We start from the raw sequence: 19,695 nt of genomic DNA, 5'->3' as shown, positions 1-19,695 counted from the left end.
AGGCAAGTCTTCTGCCTCAGCCTCCAGAGTAGATGGGACTACAGCTACGTGCCACCATACCCAGCTAATTTTTTAGTGTTTTTAGTAGAGATGGGGTTTCCCATCTTGGCCAGACTGGTCTCGAACTCCTGACCTCATGATCTGCCCGCCTCGGCCCCCCAAAGTGCTGGGATTACAGGCATGAGCCACCGTGCCCGGCCAATTTTTGTATTTTTAGTAGAGACAGGGCTTCACCATTTTGGTCAGGGTGATCTTGAACTACTGACCTTGTGATCCGCCCACCTCAGCCTCCCAAAGTGCTGGGATTACAGACGTTAGTCACCGCGTGGTCAACATTTCTTTTCTTTTTTTTTTTTCCTTTTTTGAGACGGAGTCTTGCTCTGTCACCAGGCTGGAGCATGGTAGCACAATCTTGGCTCACTGCAACCTCTGCCTCCCGGGTTCAAGTGATTCTTCCACCTCAGCCTCCCAAGTAGCTGGGACTACAGGCACATGCCACCAAGCCCAGCTAATTTTTATATTTTTAGTAGAGACGGGGTTTCACCATGTTGGCCAGGATGGTCTCAGTCTCTTGACCTTGTGATCCGCTTGCCTCGGCCTCCCAAAGTGCTGGGATTACAGGCATGAGCCACCATGACTGGCCTTTTTTTTTTTTTTTTTTTTTTTAAGAGTGGGCACCAGGTGCAGTGGCTCACTCCTGTTATCCCAGCACTCTGGGAGGCCGAGGTGGGTGAATCACCTAAGGTCAGGAGTTTGAAACTAGCCTGGGCAACATGGTGAAACATCGTCTCTAATAAAAAGACAAAAAATTAGCCCAGCATGGTGGTGTGTACCTGTAATCCCAGCAACTCAAGAGTCTGAGGCTGGAGAATTGCTTGAACCTAGAAGGCGGAGACTGCAGTGAGCCGAGATCGCACCACTGCACTCCTGCCTGAGCAACAGAGCGAGACTCCATCTCAAAAATTAATTAATTAATTAAAATTAAAATAATGACAAGGTCTGTCTCTGTCACCCAGGCTGGAGTGCAGTAGCATGATCACAGCGCCCTGCAGCCTCAACCTTTTGGGCTAAATATGATGCTCTACCCTTAGCACTTCTACAGGTGTGAGTCATGCCCAGCCAAATTCACCTAGGCTAGTCTTGAACTTCTGAATGCAAGCGATTCTCCCATGGTGGGTGGTGGTACACAACTAGTCTCAGCTATTCAAGAGGCTGATGCAAAGGTTCACTTGATCCCAGGAGGTCAAGGCCGCAATGAACCACGATTTCACCATTGCGCTCCACCCTGGGTAAGAGTGAGACCCTGCCTCAAAAAATAGTAATAGTGGTGGATGTTATGGTGTGTGAATTATATATATGATAAAGTCCTATTCATAGCTTTAAAAACAGGGAACAAAAAAGCTTACTTGAGCACCAGCTAGGTGCTTGGTGGGTTACTGAGAACTGTACATAGATAGCCTTCTTGAATTCTTAAAGCCCCCAGGGCTGAATTGTGCTACCACTATTAAAATGTTAAGAGATGGGGCTGGACGAGGTTGCTCATGCCTGTAATCCCAGCACTTTGGGAGGCCGAGGAGGGTGGATCACATGCAATCAGGAGTTTGAGACCAGCCTGAGCAACGTGGTGAAACCCCGTGTCTACTAAATATGCAAAAATTAACCGGGCATGTTGGCGCACACCTGTATTCTCAGCTACTCCCGAGGCCAAGGCAGGAGAATTGCTTGAACCCCGGAGACAGAGCTTGCAGTGAGCCGCGATCGCGCCACTGCACTCCAGCCTGGGCAATAAAGTGAGACTCTGTCTCAAAAATAAAGAAATAAAATTAAAAAATTAAAAAGTTTAGTCAAAGATGACTGCCAAAAAGGAGGAAAATTTTTTTAAAAAGTTAGAGATGGGGAAACCGAGGTTCACAGAATGAACCTATCCCTTCCTTCTGCACCCACTCACCTTTTCGTTGCAGAAGTAGCTGATCTTCAGGTAGTAAGGGAAGCCCAGGTATTTCTGCAAAGAGAGGTTGGGCCGCATGTTCAGAGTTGAGTGGAGTGGGGGTTCAAGATCCCTGTGGTTCGCTTGACCCTGGTTCTCTCACCTCTTTCGGGTCGATGGGTGAGTCCACTAGCGTCTGAAACACCTTGCCCACTGTGTCCATGGGCTCTTGCTCAAAGAAGCGGTCTTCCACGCCATCCTCGCCTACCCTGTGAAACTCGTTCAGGACAACATGCCAGGTGCATTCCTGGAAATCCTTGAGCGCCCACAGCATCCGCGACGCCAGCAGCACTGCCAGCAGGGCCCACAGCACCTGCAGGACTCGGACTTTGGGCCACGCAGGACCAGCAGGGAACATGGCTGAGTCGCACAATAACATGGTTAGAACCTGGAGAACGCAGGCCTCAACACCCACGTGTAGGCCAGCTCTCTGGACCCCACTTCTAAGATTCCACTTCCCCTCTGCGCCTGATACAGCCCCTGCCTGCTCCTAGCTACGCCCCGGCTCTTGCTCCGGGCCCCGCCCCTGCTCTTGCTCCGGGCTCCGCCCCTGCTCTTGCTCCAGCCCCGCCCCTGAACGTACTTCTAGCCCCGCCCCTGCTCTTGTTCCTGGCTCCCCCTCTGCACTTGCTCCTAGTCCCAATCCTACTTTTGCTCCTGGCCCTGCCGCTGACTCTCGTGGGTATCACGCCTCTGCTATTGCTTCGGGCTCCAGCCCTACTAATGTTTCTGACCACAGCCCTGCTCCTGTGCCTCGTTCCGCCTTGCCTCCATGTCTTCCTTTAACTTTGTCCCCACCTTGCTCCTTGCTCTGCACCCTCTCTGTATTCCACTTTTGCTCTTCACCAATGGTCTCGGTTTCTATTTGTCGCTTTGACAGTCCCCCTCCTGTGTTCCCCCCTCCTCATCCTGCCTGCAATCGCACCCGTGTACTTCCACCCACCTCCACACTTCTCTCGGTATTGCCCCTTTCTCCACGCCGGGGGTCTGCCCAGGGGCTGGGTACTATACGTAGTCTCGCCCCTCTCCGGGCCCCGCCCCTGCTCTGGCTTTCTGCCCCGCCCCTGCTCTTGCTCCTGGCCCCGCCCCTTCTCTTGCTCCCGGCCCGGCCCAAGTTTCGTGCCCCGGTCTTGCTCCACGCTCTGCTTCCGCTCATGGCCCCGCCCTTGCTTCCCCACCTGGACCTTGTGGACCCGTCCCTTCCTCGGGTTCTCGGCGATTGGTTCTTCCCGCGCCGGCCCCTCACCTCGTCCCGCCTTCTTGCCACGCCCCTCCTTCTCGCCCCGCCCTTTGTCGATGGAGACTGTCTTTTCGCCTCGGGATTTTTCCTCGCCCTTCGCTCTCTCCTCTGCCCGCACCTTCTCCTTCCACGCCGGCACCACTTTCTTAGTCGGCCCCTTCTCGAGTCTCACAATCCCCTTGTATCGCGACACCTTCTTGCTCCACTTCTCACCCTTTCTTCCCATGCCATTAACACCTGCCTCCTTTATATCCCGCCTCTCCTACCGCTCCCCGCCCTTCACCCTTCGCGTCTGCCTCTCCTTTTCCCTCTGCCAGTTCCCACGACTGCTTTTCCCTGCTTCTCCCCTCTTTTCCCTGCTTCTCCCGTTCTCCCCTCCCTTTCCTAGCCCCTCCCCGTCCCTGGCATCCCCCCGCCCCGGGATGGCATCGCTCTTTCTCCCCGGCCCTGTGGTACCAGTCACTTGGTTAAAACCAGTCAACGGTCTCTCGGCCGCAACAGTCCCGTTCCTTTTGCCCGGTCTCAAAATGGCCGCCCACACTTCTTCCGCCTTTGCTTAGGCACGCCCGCCTCGCACGCTGTCTCCTAGGTAACGTGTAACCCGAAGGCACCGAGGGCCGGGGGCAGTCTCAGCACTCAGAGCGCGGCACCTGGTCGGCAGAGGGTGCTGGAGACAACGTTTGTGTCAGGAAGGACTTCAAGGAGTTCCTATTGGTTGTTCCGGCAGCAGGCACCTTCCCTACTTGTCCTTCTACCCAAAAATTCTTTTTTTTTTTTGAGACGGAATTTTGCTCTTTCGCTCAGGCTGCAGTGAAGTGACGCGATCTCGGCTCACTCCAACCTCTGCCCCCCGGGTTCAAGCGATTCTCCTTCCTCAGCCTCCCGAGTAGTTGGGATTATAGGCGCCAGCCACCACGTCTGGCTAATTTTTTTTTCTTTTTCTTAAGTTTTTTGTCTTTTATAGAGACGGGGTTTCACCATATTGGTCAGGCTGGTCCTGAACTCCTGACCTCAGGTGATCCACCCGCCTCGACCTCCCAAAGTGCTGGGATTACAGTTGTGAGTCACCGCGCCCGGCCCCCATTTTTTTTTTTTTTGTATGTTTAATAGAGATGGGGTTTCGCCATGTTGTCTAAGCTGGTCTCAAACTTCTGACCTCAGGCGATCCACCCGCCTTGGCTTCCCAAAGCTCTGGGATCACAGGCCTGAGTCACCACGCCCCGCCCCACCTAAAAATTCTACTCCCCAAAATAGTGTGGTCTCCTAGAGGCCTTATGGGAATGAATCGGCGGTTTAGCACTGTCCTCTAAACAGGACAAGGGCAGCCGTCGCACTCGGTGCTGGGAAATGTGCCCGGCTCAAGTAAAATATTCATTAAGTTAATTTTCATTTGCATTCTGGTGCCTTACAGGTAAGGATTCAGGCCATGACTTTTTGATGAACTGCAAACCAGACGTTTAACTCAGTGGTTTTCAAATATAAGCATGCATTTGACTCACCTAAAGGGCTGGGTAAGCCACGTTGGTGGGCACCACATCCTGAGTTTTTGTTTTTGTTTTAAAGATAGAGTCTCTGGCTGGGCATAGTGGCTCATGCCTATAATCCCAGCACTTTGGGAGGCTGAGGTAGGAGGATCACCTGAGACCAGCGTGGCCAATATGGTGAGACCCTGTTGCTAAAAAAATATTTTTTTTATTAGCCCAGTGTGGTGGCCCAACCCTGTGGTCCCAGCTTCCCAGGAGATTGAGGCAGGAAAATCACTTGAGCCCAGGAGTTTGAGGCTGCAGTGAGCTGTGAAATACACCACTGTATTTCAGCCTGGGCAACAGAGCAAGACCCTGTCTCAGGTTAGCCTTGAATTTCTGGGCTCGTGTGAGCCTCCACTTCAGCCTCCTGAATAGCTACCTGGCTACCTCCAGGATTTTTGATTCAGTAGATCTGGAGTGAGGCCTGACAATTTGTTCCTACATGATGCTGGTACTAATAGTCTGGAGACCATACCTTGAGAACTAGTGCTCTAGAACCTTCCATGACCCTCTAGGCCCTCAGGAAAACTTCCAAAACCCTCATACTCTCCTCCTGTCACTCTATCTGGCTCATCTGCCCTCTCCCCCATAGACTTCTATGGTCCACAGCCTGGTCACATGGACCGACTTGAATATCCTTGAACAGGCATGACCTGTGCACACTCCAGACCTGTGCAGGCTCAGTAACGCCTCTGGAATATTAGTCCATCTTTTTTTTTTTTTTTTTTTTTTTAAGATGTAGTCTCACTCCATCACCCAGGGTGGAGTGCAGTGGTATGATCTCAGCTCACTGCAATCTCCACCTCCTGGTTCAAGTGATTGTCCTACCTCAGCCTCCTGAATAGGCGCCCACGACCATGCCCCCCTAATTTTTGCATGTTTAGTAGACAGGGTTTCACCATGTCCCCACCCCCCACTCCAGCCTCCCAAAGTGCTGGGATTACAGGTATAAGCCACTGCACCCAGCCCTATTCCCTACTTTTTAACAAGGCCCACCACTTTCCTTCCTTTAGGTCTTCTCTGTGATAGTGACCAGCCCTCATCTCACCTCTTGGCCCCTCTAGGCCGCTCCTAGTTGGAAATGGGTCTTCCTTTTCCACTGGATCACAAGCTCCATGAGGGCAGGGTGTGTGGCTTTCTGCCTCTGTTGTCCCTCAGCCCTGCCAGGCACCACACATAATAGTTGTTTTATGTAAATGAATCGATGGTGGTCTATCTGTCCCACCCCAGCCCAGCCCCACAGGCCAGGGAACGGTGCTGTCTTCTAAAGGAAGAAACTCAGTCACCATGTACTGGAGCCATTCATTCATTCATTTATTATTTTGAGACAGAGTCTCTCTCTGTCACCCAGGCTGGAGCGCAGTGGCACGATCTTGGCTCACTGCAATCTCTGCCTTCCGGGTTCAAGTGATTCTCCTGCCTCAGCCTCCCTAGCAGCTGGGACTACAGGCATGCGCCACCATGCCCAGCTAATTTTTGCATTTTTAGTAGAGATGGGGTTTCATCATATTGGTCAGGCTGGTCTTGAACTCCTGACCTTGTGATCCATCCGCCTTGGCCTCCCAAAGTGCTGGGATTACAGTCATTTGTCATTGCACTGATCTTTTGTAATCTTTTTTTCTTTTTTAATATAGATGAGGTCTCACAATTTTGACCAGGCTGGTCTAAAACTCCTGGCCTCAAGTGATCTTCCTACCCATCTCGGCCTCCCAGGTGTTGGGATTACAGGCATGTAATCCAGCTAATTACATGCCCAACAGAGATGGGGTCTCACGTGTTGACCAAGCAAGTCCCAAACACCTGGGCTCAAGTGATCCTCCTGCTGCAGCCTCCAAGTAGCTGGTGTGTGCCACCACACCTGGCTAATTTTTAAAGTTTTTCTATAGGGAGGGCCTTGCTATGTTGCCCAGGGTGGTCTCGAACTCCTGGCTCACTCAATCCCTTTGTTAGATCTTAAAAGTGCAAGATGTTTGCTACAGCATTGTTGTACCAGCAAAGACTGGAAAACATGCACATATTCATCAACAGGGGATGCTGAAATGATTTATGGGGCGTGTCCTAGAGGAGGAACTATAAGATATAAGGCCTACTGTGGTCAGGCATAGTGGCTCAGGCCTGTAATCCTAGCACTTTGGGAGGCTGAGGCGGTCGGATCACTTGAGGTCAGGAGTTCAAGACCAGCCTGGCCAACATGGTGAAGCCCTGTCTCTAATAAAACACAAACATTAGCTGGGCATGGTGGTGGGCACCTGTAATCCCAGCTACTCAGGAGGCTGAGGCAGGAGAATTGCTTGAACTCTGGAGGTGGAGGCTGCAGTGAGCAGAGATCACGCCACTGTACTGAAGTCTGGGCAAGAGCGAGACTTGGTCTTGTAAAGGAAGACTTCCCGTGTGTCTCTGGAATTACCTCTGAATTACACTGCGTTGCTGAAAAAAGCAAGGTACAGAAACAAGAATAATAGAAACGTGATATTAAAATATTAATATGTATAATTGGTACAGGAAAGCAAAGTACAGAAGCAAGAATCATAATTAGCCAACATTTTATTGAGTGCTACACACTGCTTGCTCTAAGGGCTTTACAGGGATGAGGTTGCTGACTTCTCAAGTCCTTGAGGTAGATGCTGTTACCATCCCATTGTACAGACTAGCAAACTGAGGCACAGGAAGGTGAAATCACTTGCCCAGAGCCACTTAGCTTGGGAGTGAGAGAGTTCAGATTTATACCCAGGAACTCTGCCTCTATAGTCTGTAATCATAACCACCTCACCATATTAGGTGCCACTTGTATATAGAGAGAAATAAATAACACACACATGCATGTGGTTGATACATACATGGAATGTGCCTGGAAGGAGACCCAAGACATCCATCCATGGTCTGAGGGTAAGAGAAAGACTTACGTTCCACCATGTACCCTTTTATACCTGTTGAATTTTTTAGCACACACTTTTTTTCTTCTCCTGAGACAGGGTCTTGCTCTGTAGCGTAGGCTGGAGTGCAATGGTGTAATCATGGCTCACTGCAGCCTCACCCTCCTAGGCTCAAGTAATCCTCCTGCCTCAGCCTCCCGAGTAACTGAGACTACAGGTGTGCGCCACCACACCCAGCTCATTTTTAACATTTTTTGTAGAAGGGTCTTGCTATGTTAACATGTCCAGGCTGGTCTCCAACTGCTGGGTTCAAGCAATCCTCCTGCCTCAGCCTCCCAAAGTGTTGGGATTACAGGCATGAACCACTGCTCCTGGCCTTTTTAATGTCTTGAACTGAAAAAGACTTTTTTCCCTAGAGGTATTTGAAAGGAGAAACAGTGAGATATGAATGCCAGATCCCACAGGCACCTAGCTGCCCCGAGCTGGCTTTAGCTCAAAGTCAAAAAGGAGCCAAGGAGGTTGGGAGGCTGAGAAAGGGCCAGACAACAGGTATTTCTGAGCTCCCACAGGAAAAGGTGCCCAACCAAAACCTTGTTCGAATCCCGGTGTTGCACTTTCTGTGTGACCTTGGGCGAGTATTTAACGTCTCTGGACCTCCTTTCCTCATCTGCAAAATGTAGAGAATGTATCAAGGACTTAGAATCGTGCCTGGCACACAGTATATCCAATGTAAGTATTTTTTCTTTTTCTTTTTCGTTTTTTGAGACAGGGTCTCGCTCTGTCACCCAGGCTGGAGTACAGTGGTGCAATCACAGCTCACTGCAGCCTCAACCTCCTGGGCTTAAGTGATTCTCCCACTTCAGCCTCCTGAGTAGCTGGGACCACAGGTGCACACCATCATGCCCAGCTAATTTTTGTATTTTACATTGCTTAGGCTGGTCTCGAACTCCTGGGCTCAAGCAATCCTCCTGCCTTATTTATTTTGAGACAGAGTATCTGACTCGCCCAGGCTGGAGTATAGTAGCGTGATCTTGGCTCACTGCAGCCTCCATCTCCCAGGTTCAAGCAATTCTCTGCCTCAGCCTCCCAAGTAGCTGGGACTACAGGCATATGCCACCACACCTGGCTAATTTTTGTATTTTTAGATGGGGTTTCATCATGTTAGCCAGGCTGGTCTCGAACTCCTGACCTCAGGTGATCTACCCGCCTCAGCCTCCCAAAGTGCTGGGATTATAGGCATGAGTCCGGGCCCGCCCCACTATGACCTCTTGATACCTCCCTGGGTGTCCCTTTCGCCCCTCACACCCACCATATTCTAAACCAACCTCAATGACTCTGCTAAAACCTGCTCTTTCTCCCAAGTCCCCATCACAGGGATAATTGGCCACTCCAAAGGCCCTTTCCTGGCCACGTCCCTCCAGTCTGAGGCCTGTGGCCTGTCCACTTGGCTCCTGAGTGTCCCCACACCCGCCTTCCACGGCTCAGCCCAGGCCCATCGTCTACCTCTTGGTTCCTGCCCCAGCCTCCGCTAGGCACCCAGCCTCAGTCTCCCTCTCTGTGCCACCTCTACGCAGCAACTAGGGGGATCATCCTAAAACCCAAACCTAACCATGACCCTCTCCTATTCTAAACCCTTCCATGGCTCTCTAGGGCCCTCAGGAAAGAGAGACTAGGTTCCCAGGCTTATCATTTAAGGACACTAAGGGGTGCTCACGCCCACCCCTATGCCCTTCTTCCCCCTTTCCCTCCATACTCCGGTCACAGTAAACTGCTTGTTGGAAGCTGGTGGCCAACATGCTTTCCCATCTACAGGCCTTTGCACACAGCTCCTCCCACCTGGCATGCCTCTCCATGCCTTTTCTACTTGTCTACTGTTGGGACCTGGCTCAAATTCCCCATCCCTTTTTTCAATTTTTATTTTTGTAGAGATGGGGTCTAGCTATGTTGGCCAGGCTGGTCTCAAACTCCTGGCGTCAAGCGATCTTCCCACGGTGACCCTCCCAAGGTGCTGGGATTACAGGCATTAGGCACTGTACCTGTCCTCTTTCTTTAAGAGACAGGGTCTCACTCTGTCCCCCAAGCTGGAATGCAACAGTGCCATCATAGCTCATTGCAGCCTCAAACTCCTGGGCCCAAGTGATCCTTCCACCTCAGCCTCTGGAGTAGCTGGGATCACAGGTGTGTACCACCACACCCAGCTAATTTTTAGATTTCACTGTTGTTGAGATAAGGTCTCACTCTGTTGCCCAGGCTAGTCTCAAACTCCTGGCCTCAAGTGATCCTCCTTCCTCAGCCTTCCAAAGTGCTGGGCATACAGGCATGAGCCGCCACACTCAGCCTGAAATCATCTTTTGAAGTCGTATTATGATGATGACCATTTCACAGAGAAGGAAACAAAAGCAGAGAGGTAGAGTGACTGCCCAGGGCGCAGGCCGACTCCACTGCCTTGGGATCTGAGCTCAAGCAGGCTGACTCCAGGGTACAACATACAAAAGGGGACAGCTCTTACAATGGTGTCATGGCTAAGGGCAGCACCTCCCACACCATTCAGATCTGGGATGGGGTCCTGTGTCAGTTTCCTGCCTTCCAGGCTGCTGAGGAAGATTCTACCTATACCACCACAGCTCCCTCCATGGGTCCTGCTCCCTGGAGAGGCCTGAGAAAAATGAGTCAGGTCCGACTTCTTCCTGCCTACTTCTCGTATTTCAGGTATTAGTTCAACCGTCACTTCCTCCAGGAAGTCCTCCCTGACCTTCTAGGCACGATTGGGCCTAGTTCCTGTGCTTCGCAGACTTCAGCCCTAACCACTCCGGCTGTGCTTTCATCACCTCATCTCCTCCATTAAATCCTGCCCATTTGGGGCCATCACTGGGGACAGGTCTGTTCACCTCAGTGGACTTCGAGCCCCATGTGAGCAGGTCCCCACCCCCAACTATGTCTCCAGCACTGTCTAGCACAGGGCCAGCACACAGGAGGGGTTCAGGGATGAGTTCATCTATTCTTCCCATTTGTCAGCTGAGGAAGTCAAGGCTCAGAGAGGGGCAGTCACTCGTCCAGGATGTAGTGACAGATCTGGTGCCTGAAATGAGGTCCGAGCCCAGAGCCTAGTAGAATTGGCACTTGATGAGTAACTAATTGAGAGACACAGATGGAACGTGGAAGAGAGTGAGAAACAGACAGCAAGAGGGAAAGACAAACAGCTAGAACGCCAGACAGCCAGAGAGGCACAGTGTAAGGAGGATGAGAGAAAGGACAGAGAGCAAGGTCACGTCGGTGCCCAGCGGAGCCCGGGACACAGGCACAGGGAGTGCCGCCCCCACATCACAGCCGGATGCTGGGAAGCAAAGGAGAGACGGTGGGTGGCAAGGCCTTGGGATCACCTGCATGTGCTCGTGGACATTCCCGTACAGCCAGCTCTGGTCACCAGGGCCCCTCAGTTCCAGGCCAGGCACACCTAAGCCTGGCAGAGCCTGCCCCAGCTACCTGGGGATGGAGGCGTAGTCAGTGTGGGAGCTGGCAGAGAGTTGCTGGTGCGACTCTGGCTGGGGGCCCAGGATGTCCACCTGATCGTCTTCATCCTCACTGAAGTTGGTGGGGCATGGAGTGGGCAGCAGGATGAGCTCCGTGAGGCCGTGGAGGTCAGACACATGGCGGAAGGTCTGCAGCACCAGCACCATGGCCACCAGGCCCAGGAAGAGGTAGACTGCAGAGGTGGAGGAGGGCGGTGGTCACCCTGTGGCTCAGATCTTCCTGTCAGGGCTATGGTTCTACTGGACCCCCCCAGGGTGGAGTTGGATCCCTTTAGGAAGTCCCAGAGTGAGCTGGGTGTGGTGGCTCATGCCTGTAATCCCAGCATTTTGGGGGGCTGAGGTGGGCGGATCACCTGAGGTCGGGAGTTCGAGACCAGCCTGGCCAACATGGAGAAACCCCATCTCTACTAAAAATACGAAATTAGCTGGGCATGGTGGTGCACACCTGTAATCCCAGCTACTTGGAGAATCACTTGAACCCAGGAGGTGGAGGTTGCAGTGAGCCAAGATCACACCATTGCACTCCAGACTGGGCAACAAGAGCAAAACTCCCTCTCAATGAAAAAGGAAGTCCCAGAGTGGGACTATGCGCTTTTAACTCCCCCAGGGACAGGGATAGGTCCTCCTCAAAGCCCCAGCCTCAGCCGCCCAGCTCACCTGTGACCAGCACCTTGTAGAGGGCCCGGTAGGGCTGGCCGGGGGCCTCTCCAGGCACGTAGTCGCCCAGGCCGATGGTGGATAGAGAGATGAAGCAGAAGTAGAAGGCATCCAGGAAACTCCAGGCCTCCTCGAGGTGGGCAAAGATCACCGCAGGCACCAGAAAGCAGATGGTGACCACCACCCCCAGCAGGGCCACCAAGTGCCAGCGTGCTGCCCGCCAGGGGTCCCAGCCCCAGCGCATGCTCAGCCAAGACAGGGGCACATGAGTCAGCAGCAGCGACAAGCGCTGGGCTGAGGCAGTCAGCAGCAGCATGGTGGTCGGGACGCCCAGGAGCGCGAAGGCGATGGAGAAGGCCTTGCCCGCATCAGTCAGTGGCGTCGTGTACCCATAGCCTAGGAGAGTCAAGGGAGTGAAGGGGAAATCATTTTAGAGGTGGGGTCTCACTATGTTGCCCAGGCTGGAGTGCAGTGGCTATTCACGGGTGTGATCCCACTACTGATCAGCATGGGAGTTTTGACCTGTTCCGTTTCTGACCTGGGCCGGTTCACCCCTCCTTAGGCAACCTGGTGGTTCCCCGCTCCTGGGAGGTCACCATATTGATGCTGAACTTAGTGCAGACACCCGATGGGCATAGCGCACTACAGCCCAGAACTCCCGGGCTCAAGCGATCCTCCCACCTCAGCCAAGTGTGGCTCTGTGACTAATCTCTGGCCAAGGAGGGATTCATGAAAGAGTCAAGTGGCCGGGCGTGGTGGCTCACCCCTGTAATCTCAGCACTCTGGGATGCCAAGGCGAGTGGATCAGGAGGTCAGGAGATTGAGACCATCCTGGCCAACATAGTGAAACCCCACCTCTACTAAAAATATGAAAAAATTAGCTGGGTGTGGTGGTGCGCACCTGTAATCCCAGGTACTCAGGAGGCTGAGGCAGGAGAATCACTTGAACCTGGGAGGTGGAGGTTGCAGTGAGCTGAGATCAGACCACTGTACTCCAGCCTGGTGACAGAGCGAGACTCCATCTTAAAAAAAAAAGAGTCAAGCGACTTCCAGAAGGGTTCTTAAGGAGAGGGAGGTGCCAGTCTCCCTTCTTCCTTTCCTCCCTCCTCTTGTGGCCACAGCACAGCCACCTGGGACCATTAGGTGATCTTGGGAATGGAAGCTGTACAGAGGAGTTATACTGAGAACCAGCTCGGTCGGGAGACCCCCTGCCCAGGCGGGCTGAAGGTACTAAGAGGCAGACACCCAGATAGGACAACAGGGTGGATCTATCTGGGGACCAACATCCTGAGAGCCTGCGGGGCTGGCAGCTCTCCAGACCGAAGGCGCCGAGCAGAGATTCATCCACGCATTTATTTGCTGTTTGACAGGTGATTCTTATTAATACACAGGTGTTCTATGTAGACACAACTCAGGAATATACCAGGTAGGCACTGTTACTTGCCTACCAGTAATTACAAACGAAAAAGTGTCTTCCGCAAGAGAACCATGGGGCCGGGTAAACTTAACGCTCAACAGTGCGGAGCGCCAGGGTTGTGCTGAGGAGCCTAGGCCTCTGACCACGCAGCACCACCTGGACTGACTACCTGGGATGCGAACAAGAAATCAACTCCTGTCTTATTTAAGCAACTGTAATTTGAGGTGTATCACTTATGACTACAACCCTCATTAATACAAGCGTTTTTGATGGGGAAACGCCAGCAGCCTGGCAGGTTTGCAAATGACATGAAATCCTTGTAAATAGGGTGGGTGAGGTGACTCATTCCTGTAATCCCAGCACTTTGGGAGGCCGAGGTGGGAGGATTGCTTGGACTCAGGAGTTCGACGCCAGCCTGAGCAACATAGCAAGACCCCATCTCTATAAAAAAAACGTTTTTAAGGGAAGTATTTATAAATAGACAAATCATAGAGTTTGAAAAGCATGGGGCCTGTGAGTCTCAACTACTATTCCAAAGAGCTGAGTCCAAAACCGTGTTTTGCCATCTACTCCCTGCATGACTTTGGCCAAATGACTCCTCCCCTCTGAGCCTCAGTTCCCTACTCTGCAAAAATAGGCTGGTAAACAATCCCTTCCTGGCTGGGCAAGGTGGCTCACACCTGTAATCCGAGCACTTTGGGAGGCCAAGGCAGGAGAACCAGTTGCACCTAGGAGGAGTTCAAGACCAGCCTGGGCAACATAGGGAGCCCACTTGCATTTCTACAAAAAATAAAAAATAAAAAAATCAGCCAGGCGCGGTGGCTCACTCCTGTTATCCCAGCACTTTGGGAGGCTGAGGTGGGCAGATCACCTGAGGTTGGGAGTTCGAGACCAGCCTGACCAACATGGTGAAACCCCATCTCTACTAAAAATACAAAATTAGCCAGGCATGGTGGTGCATGCCTGTAATCTCAGCTACTTCGGAGGCTGAGGCAGGAAAATCGCTTGAACCCGAGAGGCAGAGGTTGCAGTGGGCCGGGATTGTGCCACCAGGCACAAGAAAAAACTCTGTCTCTAATAGAGAAATAAATAAGCTGGGTGCAGTGGCATGCACCTGTGGTTCCAACTACTTGGGAGGATGAGGTGGGAGGATCACTTAGGCCCAGGAGGTCGAGACTACATCATGGCACTCTAGCCTGGGTGACAGAGCGAGACCCTGTCCCCCAAAAAAAGCAACAAAGAATCCCTTCCTCAAATGTGGTAGTAATCCTACCAGGCTGGGATAGGGCATAGTGCCTGGCAAGAGTGTGGGAAGAGCTACAAGGATTGTAATGCTCCCTTCCTCCCTCCGATTCCCAGTTCCGGGTCCTGCTTCCTCCTGCCTCAAGTGCAGCAAGCCTGCCCGGATCAATTCCAGGGCCAAGACTTGGGCCTATGACCGGACGAGGGGCATTGTGGGAAGACGGCTCTCTGAATCATGTTTCATTGGTTTTCTCCAGATGCATTCAAGGCTCCACCCATAATGAAGACACTCAACATTAACTCAATAAACATCACTTATTACCAGCGCTTCACACGGACAGACTCCCTCCATGACCACACTTCAGCCTGACTCCTGAGTCCCATTCTTAAGTAGGCCTAGTTTTAGCAAGAATCCTACAAGTCACCCGCCCCGATATCTGATCAAATTACTCATCCACTTTTTTTGGGGGGGTTCGGTTTTCATTTTTTTAAGAGAGTCTTGCTCTAATGCCCAGTCTGGACTGCAGTGGCAAGATCTCAGCTCACTGCAACCTCCACCTCCTAGGTCAAGCAATTCTCCTGCCTCAGCCTCACATGTACCTGGGATTACAAGCACGCACCACCACGCCCAGCTAATTTTTGTATTTTTAGTAGAGACGGGGGTTTTGCCATGTTGGCCAGGATGGTCTCGAACTCCTAACCTCCGGAGATCCACCTGCCTTGGCCTCCCAAAGTGCTGGGATTACAGGCGTGAGCCACCTTACCCAGCCTATTTGTTTTTTGAGACGGAATTTTGCTCTGTTGCACAGGCTGGAGTGCAGTGGCACGATCTCAGCTCACTGCAACCTTTGCCTCCCAGGTTCAAGTGATTCTCCTGCCCCAGCCTCCCAAGCAGCTGGAATTACAGGTGCCTGCCACAATGCTCAGCTGATTTTTGTATTTTTAGTAGAGATGGGGTTTCATCATGTTGGCCAGGCGCGTCTGGAACTCCTAACCTCAGGTGATCCGCCCACCTCGGCCTCCCAAAGTGCTGGGATTGCAGGTGTGAGGCAATGCGCCTGGCCTTCATCCACCTCTCTTGGTATCTAAGTCCTTGGCCAGTCTTTAGCAAGAATCTCCCTACCTAATGTCTCCTCTTACTATTCTTCCATCCACCGACCCCCTTATTCTACTTGTTAGCCATAAATCTCCAGCTGTCTTTGCTACATTCAGTGGAGTTCTGTCTCTCTTCCCGGCCTTGGTCTCTCCTCTACCACAATATCTTTCCATTTTTAACAAGTGTTAGAATATTTTTTTTTCTTTTACAATGCACACAGCAACCTTCTTCTAAGTAGTGCGGTGTGCTGGCTAACACTATCAGACTCTAGAGCCTGATGGCTTTGACTAAATCTCCACTCGATACCATCTTTGCTGTGTGACCTTGGGAAAGTTACCCAACTTCTCTGGGCCTCGGTTTCCATTGCTAAAAACACGGAGCCGATGAAGGCGCCGGCCTCACAAGGCGGTTGTGATGATTGAGGTAAAGCAGGCATTGGTGGGGGGGCACGGGGGCTCATGCCTGTAATCCCAGCGCTTTGGGCGGCTGAGGCGGGCAGATCGCAAGGTCAGGAAATCAAGACCATCCTGGCTAACACAGTGAAACGCTGTCTCTACTGAAAGTACAAAAGTTAGCTGGGTGTGGTGGCACGTGGGCAATCCCAGCCACCAGGGAGGCTGAGGTATGAAATCACTTGAACCAGGAAGGCAGAGGTTGCAGTGAGCCGAGTTCACGCTGCACTTCAGCATGGGCCGCACAGTGAGACTCCATCTCAAAAAAAAAAAAAAAAAAAAAGCATGCATTGGCAAGTCCTCTGTCAGACTATTGCTATTACAGAGAAGTGGGGAGTGTTATTATCTCCATTCTACTATGGGGGAGGACACTGAGGCCTGGCAATGAGCCGCAGCTGAGCATGGATGCTGCCAGGCTGTGTTTGATGTGTGTCTGGCTTCCCTCACCTGCCCTACCAGGGATGACTTCTTAGAAGTCAGGATCTGGGAAGAGGCAGGAAGCGCACACATGACCCAGGGAAGCCCAGAAGCAGGTCGAGCCGCCCTGGCAGCATGGGCAAGCCCCAGCGGAGGTCAGCTAATGAGAAGTCACCCAGCTCTGCAGCCGGGGAGCACAGGCAAAAGCTGCTGGCCAGGAGGGGGAGTTAGGAGTCTGGGCTAGCCCTGCGCCAGCCTCCTCTCCCCAGCAAATCCCCAACAAAGAAAGAGGAAGTCTGGGGGCCGAGAAGGGGCTGGGGTAGCAGCAGAGCCTGGCAACAAAGAGATTTCCCAAATCTGGCTCCCAGGGCTTCCCAGGGGACTCAGGCTCCCTCCGTGGTGGGTCCTTTTGACACATCCCTAGTTGGGGCTGCCGAATTGGGTGTCCTAGGTCTAGAGGGAACAGATGGTGTCCCCGTTGGGAGGAAAACCCTGCACTGAGGGTGACCCCATACAGGGGAGATGTCAAGATGGGGTGGGGTACCTAGGGATGGGTTTTGTGTCTGGGGTCAGAGTGGCCTACTGGGGAGTATGGGGCCAGGAGAGGGATGGGGGTCTGCAGCAAGGCCTAGATCCAGAGGGGCAGGAGTCCTGGATGGGGGAGCCAGGTCCTCATTGAGGAATCTCTGCCGGGAGAGAGGTCTTTGGTGAGAGCACCCTGAGAGGTCTGGAGATTCAGGGTCCTCGCTGGGGCACCAGGGTCAGGAGGAGGTTGAGATGGTGTCTCTCCAGGGGTTTTCCCAGAAGGACATATCTGGAGGGTCAGGAAACATTGCAAGGGTGGTAGGTGCAGCCTAGAGATAAGCGCAGGGGTCCTGGCATGGTTGAGGTCTGGGTCCAGAGAGGGCAAGGATCTCCCTTGAAGGGCAGAGGGTCCTGGGTCTTTGCTGGAGGTCTCTGAGGACAGTCCTAGGCTTAGAAGGGACTGGACAGACCCAAGTCACCAGGGGGATTAAGACTGAGGAATGGAGTCCCAGTGCAGTGGCTCATGCTCATAATCCCAGCACTTTGGAGGGGGAGGGAAGTGGATCACCTGAGGTCAGGGGTTTGAGACCAGCCTGGCCAACATGGTGAAATGACATCTCTACTAAAAATACAAAATTTGGCCGAGCGCGGTGGCTCACACCTGTAGTCCCAGCACTTTGGGAGGCCGAGGCGGGTGGATCACGAGGTCAAGAGATCGAGACCATCCTGGTCAACAAGGTGAAACCCCGTCTCTACTAAAAATACAAAAATTAGCTGGGCATGGTGGTGCGCGCCGGTAGTCCCAGCTACTTGGGAGGCTGAGGCAGGAGAATTGCTTGAACCCAGGAGGCGGAGGTTGCGGTGAGCTGAGATCGCGCCATTGCACTCCAGTCTGGGTAACAACAGCGAAACTCCGTCTCAAAAAAAAAAAAAAAAATTAGCCAAGCGTGGTGGCACGTGCCTGTAATCTCAGCTATTCAGGACGCCGAGGCATGAGAAAACTCTTGAACCCGGGAGATGGAGGCTGCAGTGAGCCGAGATCGTGCCACTGCACTCCAGCCTGGGCGACAGAGTGAGCCCTGTCTCAAAAAAAGAAAAAGAAAAAAGACCGAGGACCGGGGTCCCAGCTGCTCTCTGCAAAGGTACTCTCAGGGGAGCTGGCCGTTTCCTGCTTAGGAGGAAGAGCGTGGATCCGGCTCCCCGAGCGGGGCGGATATCATGAGCGTGGGTCCCTGGTCCTCACTGGGGGATTTTCAGAGGATCCGAGGCCCAGAGGGGGTTGGGGTAAGGATATTCGTGAGGACTCCGAGGACTCCAGGCGGCAGGGGTGAAGTGGGGATCCGGGGTCCTCGTCGCCTTGCGAGGCGGCGCTTACGTACCCACGGTGGTGACCAGAGTGCTGGCGAAGAAAAGAGCAGAGGCGAAGTCCCAGGCGGGGTCCGAGGCGTTGGCGGGTCCCGAAGCGTTGGCGAGCACGACGCGCCCCAGCCGTCCGGCCGCCAGCACCCGCTCCACGAAGGCGTCCAGGGCCGGGGCCGCCACACACGGGCTGCGCTGCAGCAGCTGCGCCCGCAGCGTCCCCAGCTCGGCTCGGAGCCGGGCTTCGTGCGGCCCTTCCAGCCGCGCCACCAGCAGCGCGCCCAGCACCAGGTACGCGGTGTACGCGGCCAGGGCGCCCGCCAGGAGCACACCCCTCCGCATGGCGCCCGCCGGGACCCCGCGAGCCCGGGGTGGCCCCGCTGACGTGGCCCCCGCCTCCGGACCGTCTGGCACCTAGTTTAAGTTCCGGGAGTGCTAGCGGCGCGGCCGCAGATGCCTCAAGAGGAAGAGGAAAAAGGGGCGGCGGGGGCGGTGGCGACGGAGGAACGCCCCGCCTCCGGGAAACTGAGGCACGCCCAACCGCCAGGTGTTAGTTCAGAGAGGGTGGAGCCCAGGGCTCCCAGACCCGGGAGACCAACGGGTTGAAAAGGGTGGAGGTAGTCCTCTCTTCCCCATTCCTTCCTTCTCGTCCTCCTGGAAGGCTGGTACCCTATGTTAGAGGAATCTGAACTCTCCTCTCTGCTCGCAGGCTGAGGAGTCGCCCCACATTGCACACAGCAGCTAAGGTTGTGCACTGCATCAGAGCGCGTGGCGGACCAAGGGGGAAACTGCAATCCAATTCCCTCTCCATTCGCCATCTCTGTGCCTTGGAGTGGGAACAGCGGACACCGAAGGGTCTGTCCCCTGTGCCCACGTGGACAGAATGGGGATCCTGAGCTACTCACTAAATCTTTGTTCAATGCTCACTTTGTGTCGACCCCTCGCTGAATGTTCCTGGCGAGGCAGTAATGATGAGACTGTCCTGTGCCATGCATTCATGGGGCTCCAGTCTAACGGGGAGGCTGACACAATACAGTGACCCACACCTGTTGTCCCAGCTACTCGGGAGGCTGAGGTCAGAGGACTGCTTGAGCCCAGGAGTTCGAGGCTGCGGTGAGCTATGCCTAGGAGAAAGCATGAGACCCCCATCTCTAAAAACAAGAAAAAAGCCAGCCCAGAGTGGTCGGGCTGTGATGAAGGAAGCACCGTGATCAAGGCTGGAATGAGGGAGCCCTAGAGGGCCCTGGGAGTCCAGAGGAGGGGACCAACCCTGCCTAGGGAGGTCGAGAGCCTCCTGAAGAAGGGGCTAGCTGAGCTGAAGCATGAAGAATGAATGGAAACAAGCCTGGCAGAATCATGAATATCTGCCTTTAT

General features: G+C 53.4%; 2 protein-coding genes across 17 annotated transcripts in view; both read right to left on the bottom strand.

Annotated features, from left to right (window-relative positions):
• The window catches only part of CATSPERG (catsper channel auxiliary subunit gamma), a 34,401-nt gene extending 30,650 nt beyond the window's left edge, over positions 1 to 3,751 (bottom strand). For 9 of the 14 annotated variants that reach the window (XR_013530799.1, XR_013530800.1, XM_078359274.1 and 6 more), the window contains exons 1-2: positions 2,091 to 2,515; positions 1,949 to 2,002 (exon numbers count right to left, since the gene is read on the bottom strand). Coding sequence is in view for 11 of the 14 variants with exons in the window: in XM_078359274.1 (XP_078215400.1) it covers positions 1,949 to 2,002; positions 2,091 to 2,366 (330 nt within the window). In the remaining 3 variants the exon portion in view is untranslated. The other 5 variants (XM_035284251.3, XM_035284248.3, XM_035284242.3 and 2 more) reach the window with 4 other exon arrangements.
• A 3,460-nt stretch (positions 3,752 to 7,211) lies between these two features.
• KCNK6 (potassium two pore domain channel subfamily K member 6) lies at positions 7,212 to 18,749 on the bottom strand. 3 transcript variants are annotated; one of them, XM_003735564.6, is made up of 4 exons: positions 18,342 to 18,749; positions 11,814 to 12,209; positions 11,110 to 11,329; positions 8,162 to 8,293 (listed from the first exon to the last, which is right to left on the bottom strand). In XM_003735564.6, exons 1-4 carry the CDS (start codon positions 18,661 to 18,663, stop codon positions 8,290 to 8,292), a joined length of 942 nt encoding a protein of 313 aa, XP_003735612.5. In that variant the 5' UTR covers positions 18,664 to 18,749; the 3' UTR covers positions 8,162 to 8,289. The 3 variants fall into 3 exon arrangements, with proteins under 3 accessions (XP_054105854.2, XP_003735612.5, XP_035142956.3); XM_054249879.2 differs by lacking the exon at positions 11,110 to 11,329 and having other exon boundaries at positions 7,212 to 8,293; XM_035287065.3 differs by lacking the exon at positions 8,162 to 8,293 and having other exon boundaries at positions 8,369 to 11,329.
• Positions 18,750 to 19,695: the final 946 nt, after the last annotated feature.

The sequence above is a fragment of the Callithrix jacchus genome, chromosome 22 (assembly GCF_049354715.1).
Source record: "Callithrix jacchus isolate 240 chromosome 22, calJac240_pri, whole genome shotgun sequence".
NCBI classification, from domain to species: domain Eukaryota; kingdom Metazoa; phylum Chordata; class Mammalia; order Primates; family Cebidae; genus Callithrix; species Callithrix jacchus.
Note: the sequence above shows the minus strand (reverse complement) of the source record. Positions and strands in the feature narration are given on the sequence as shown.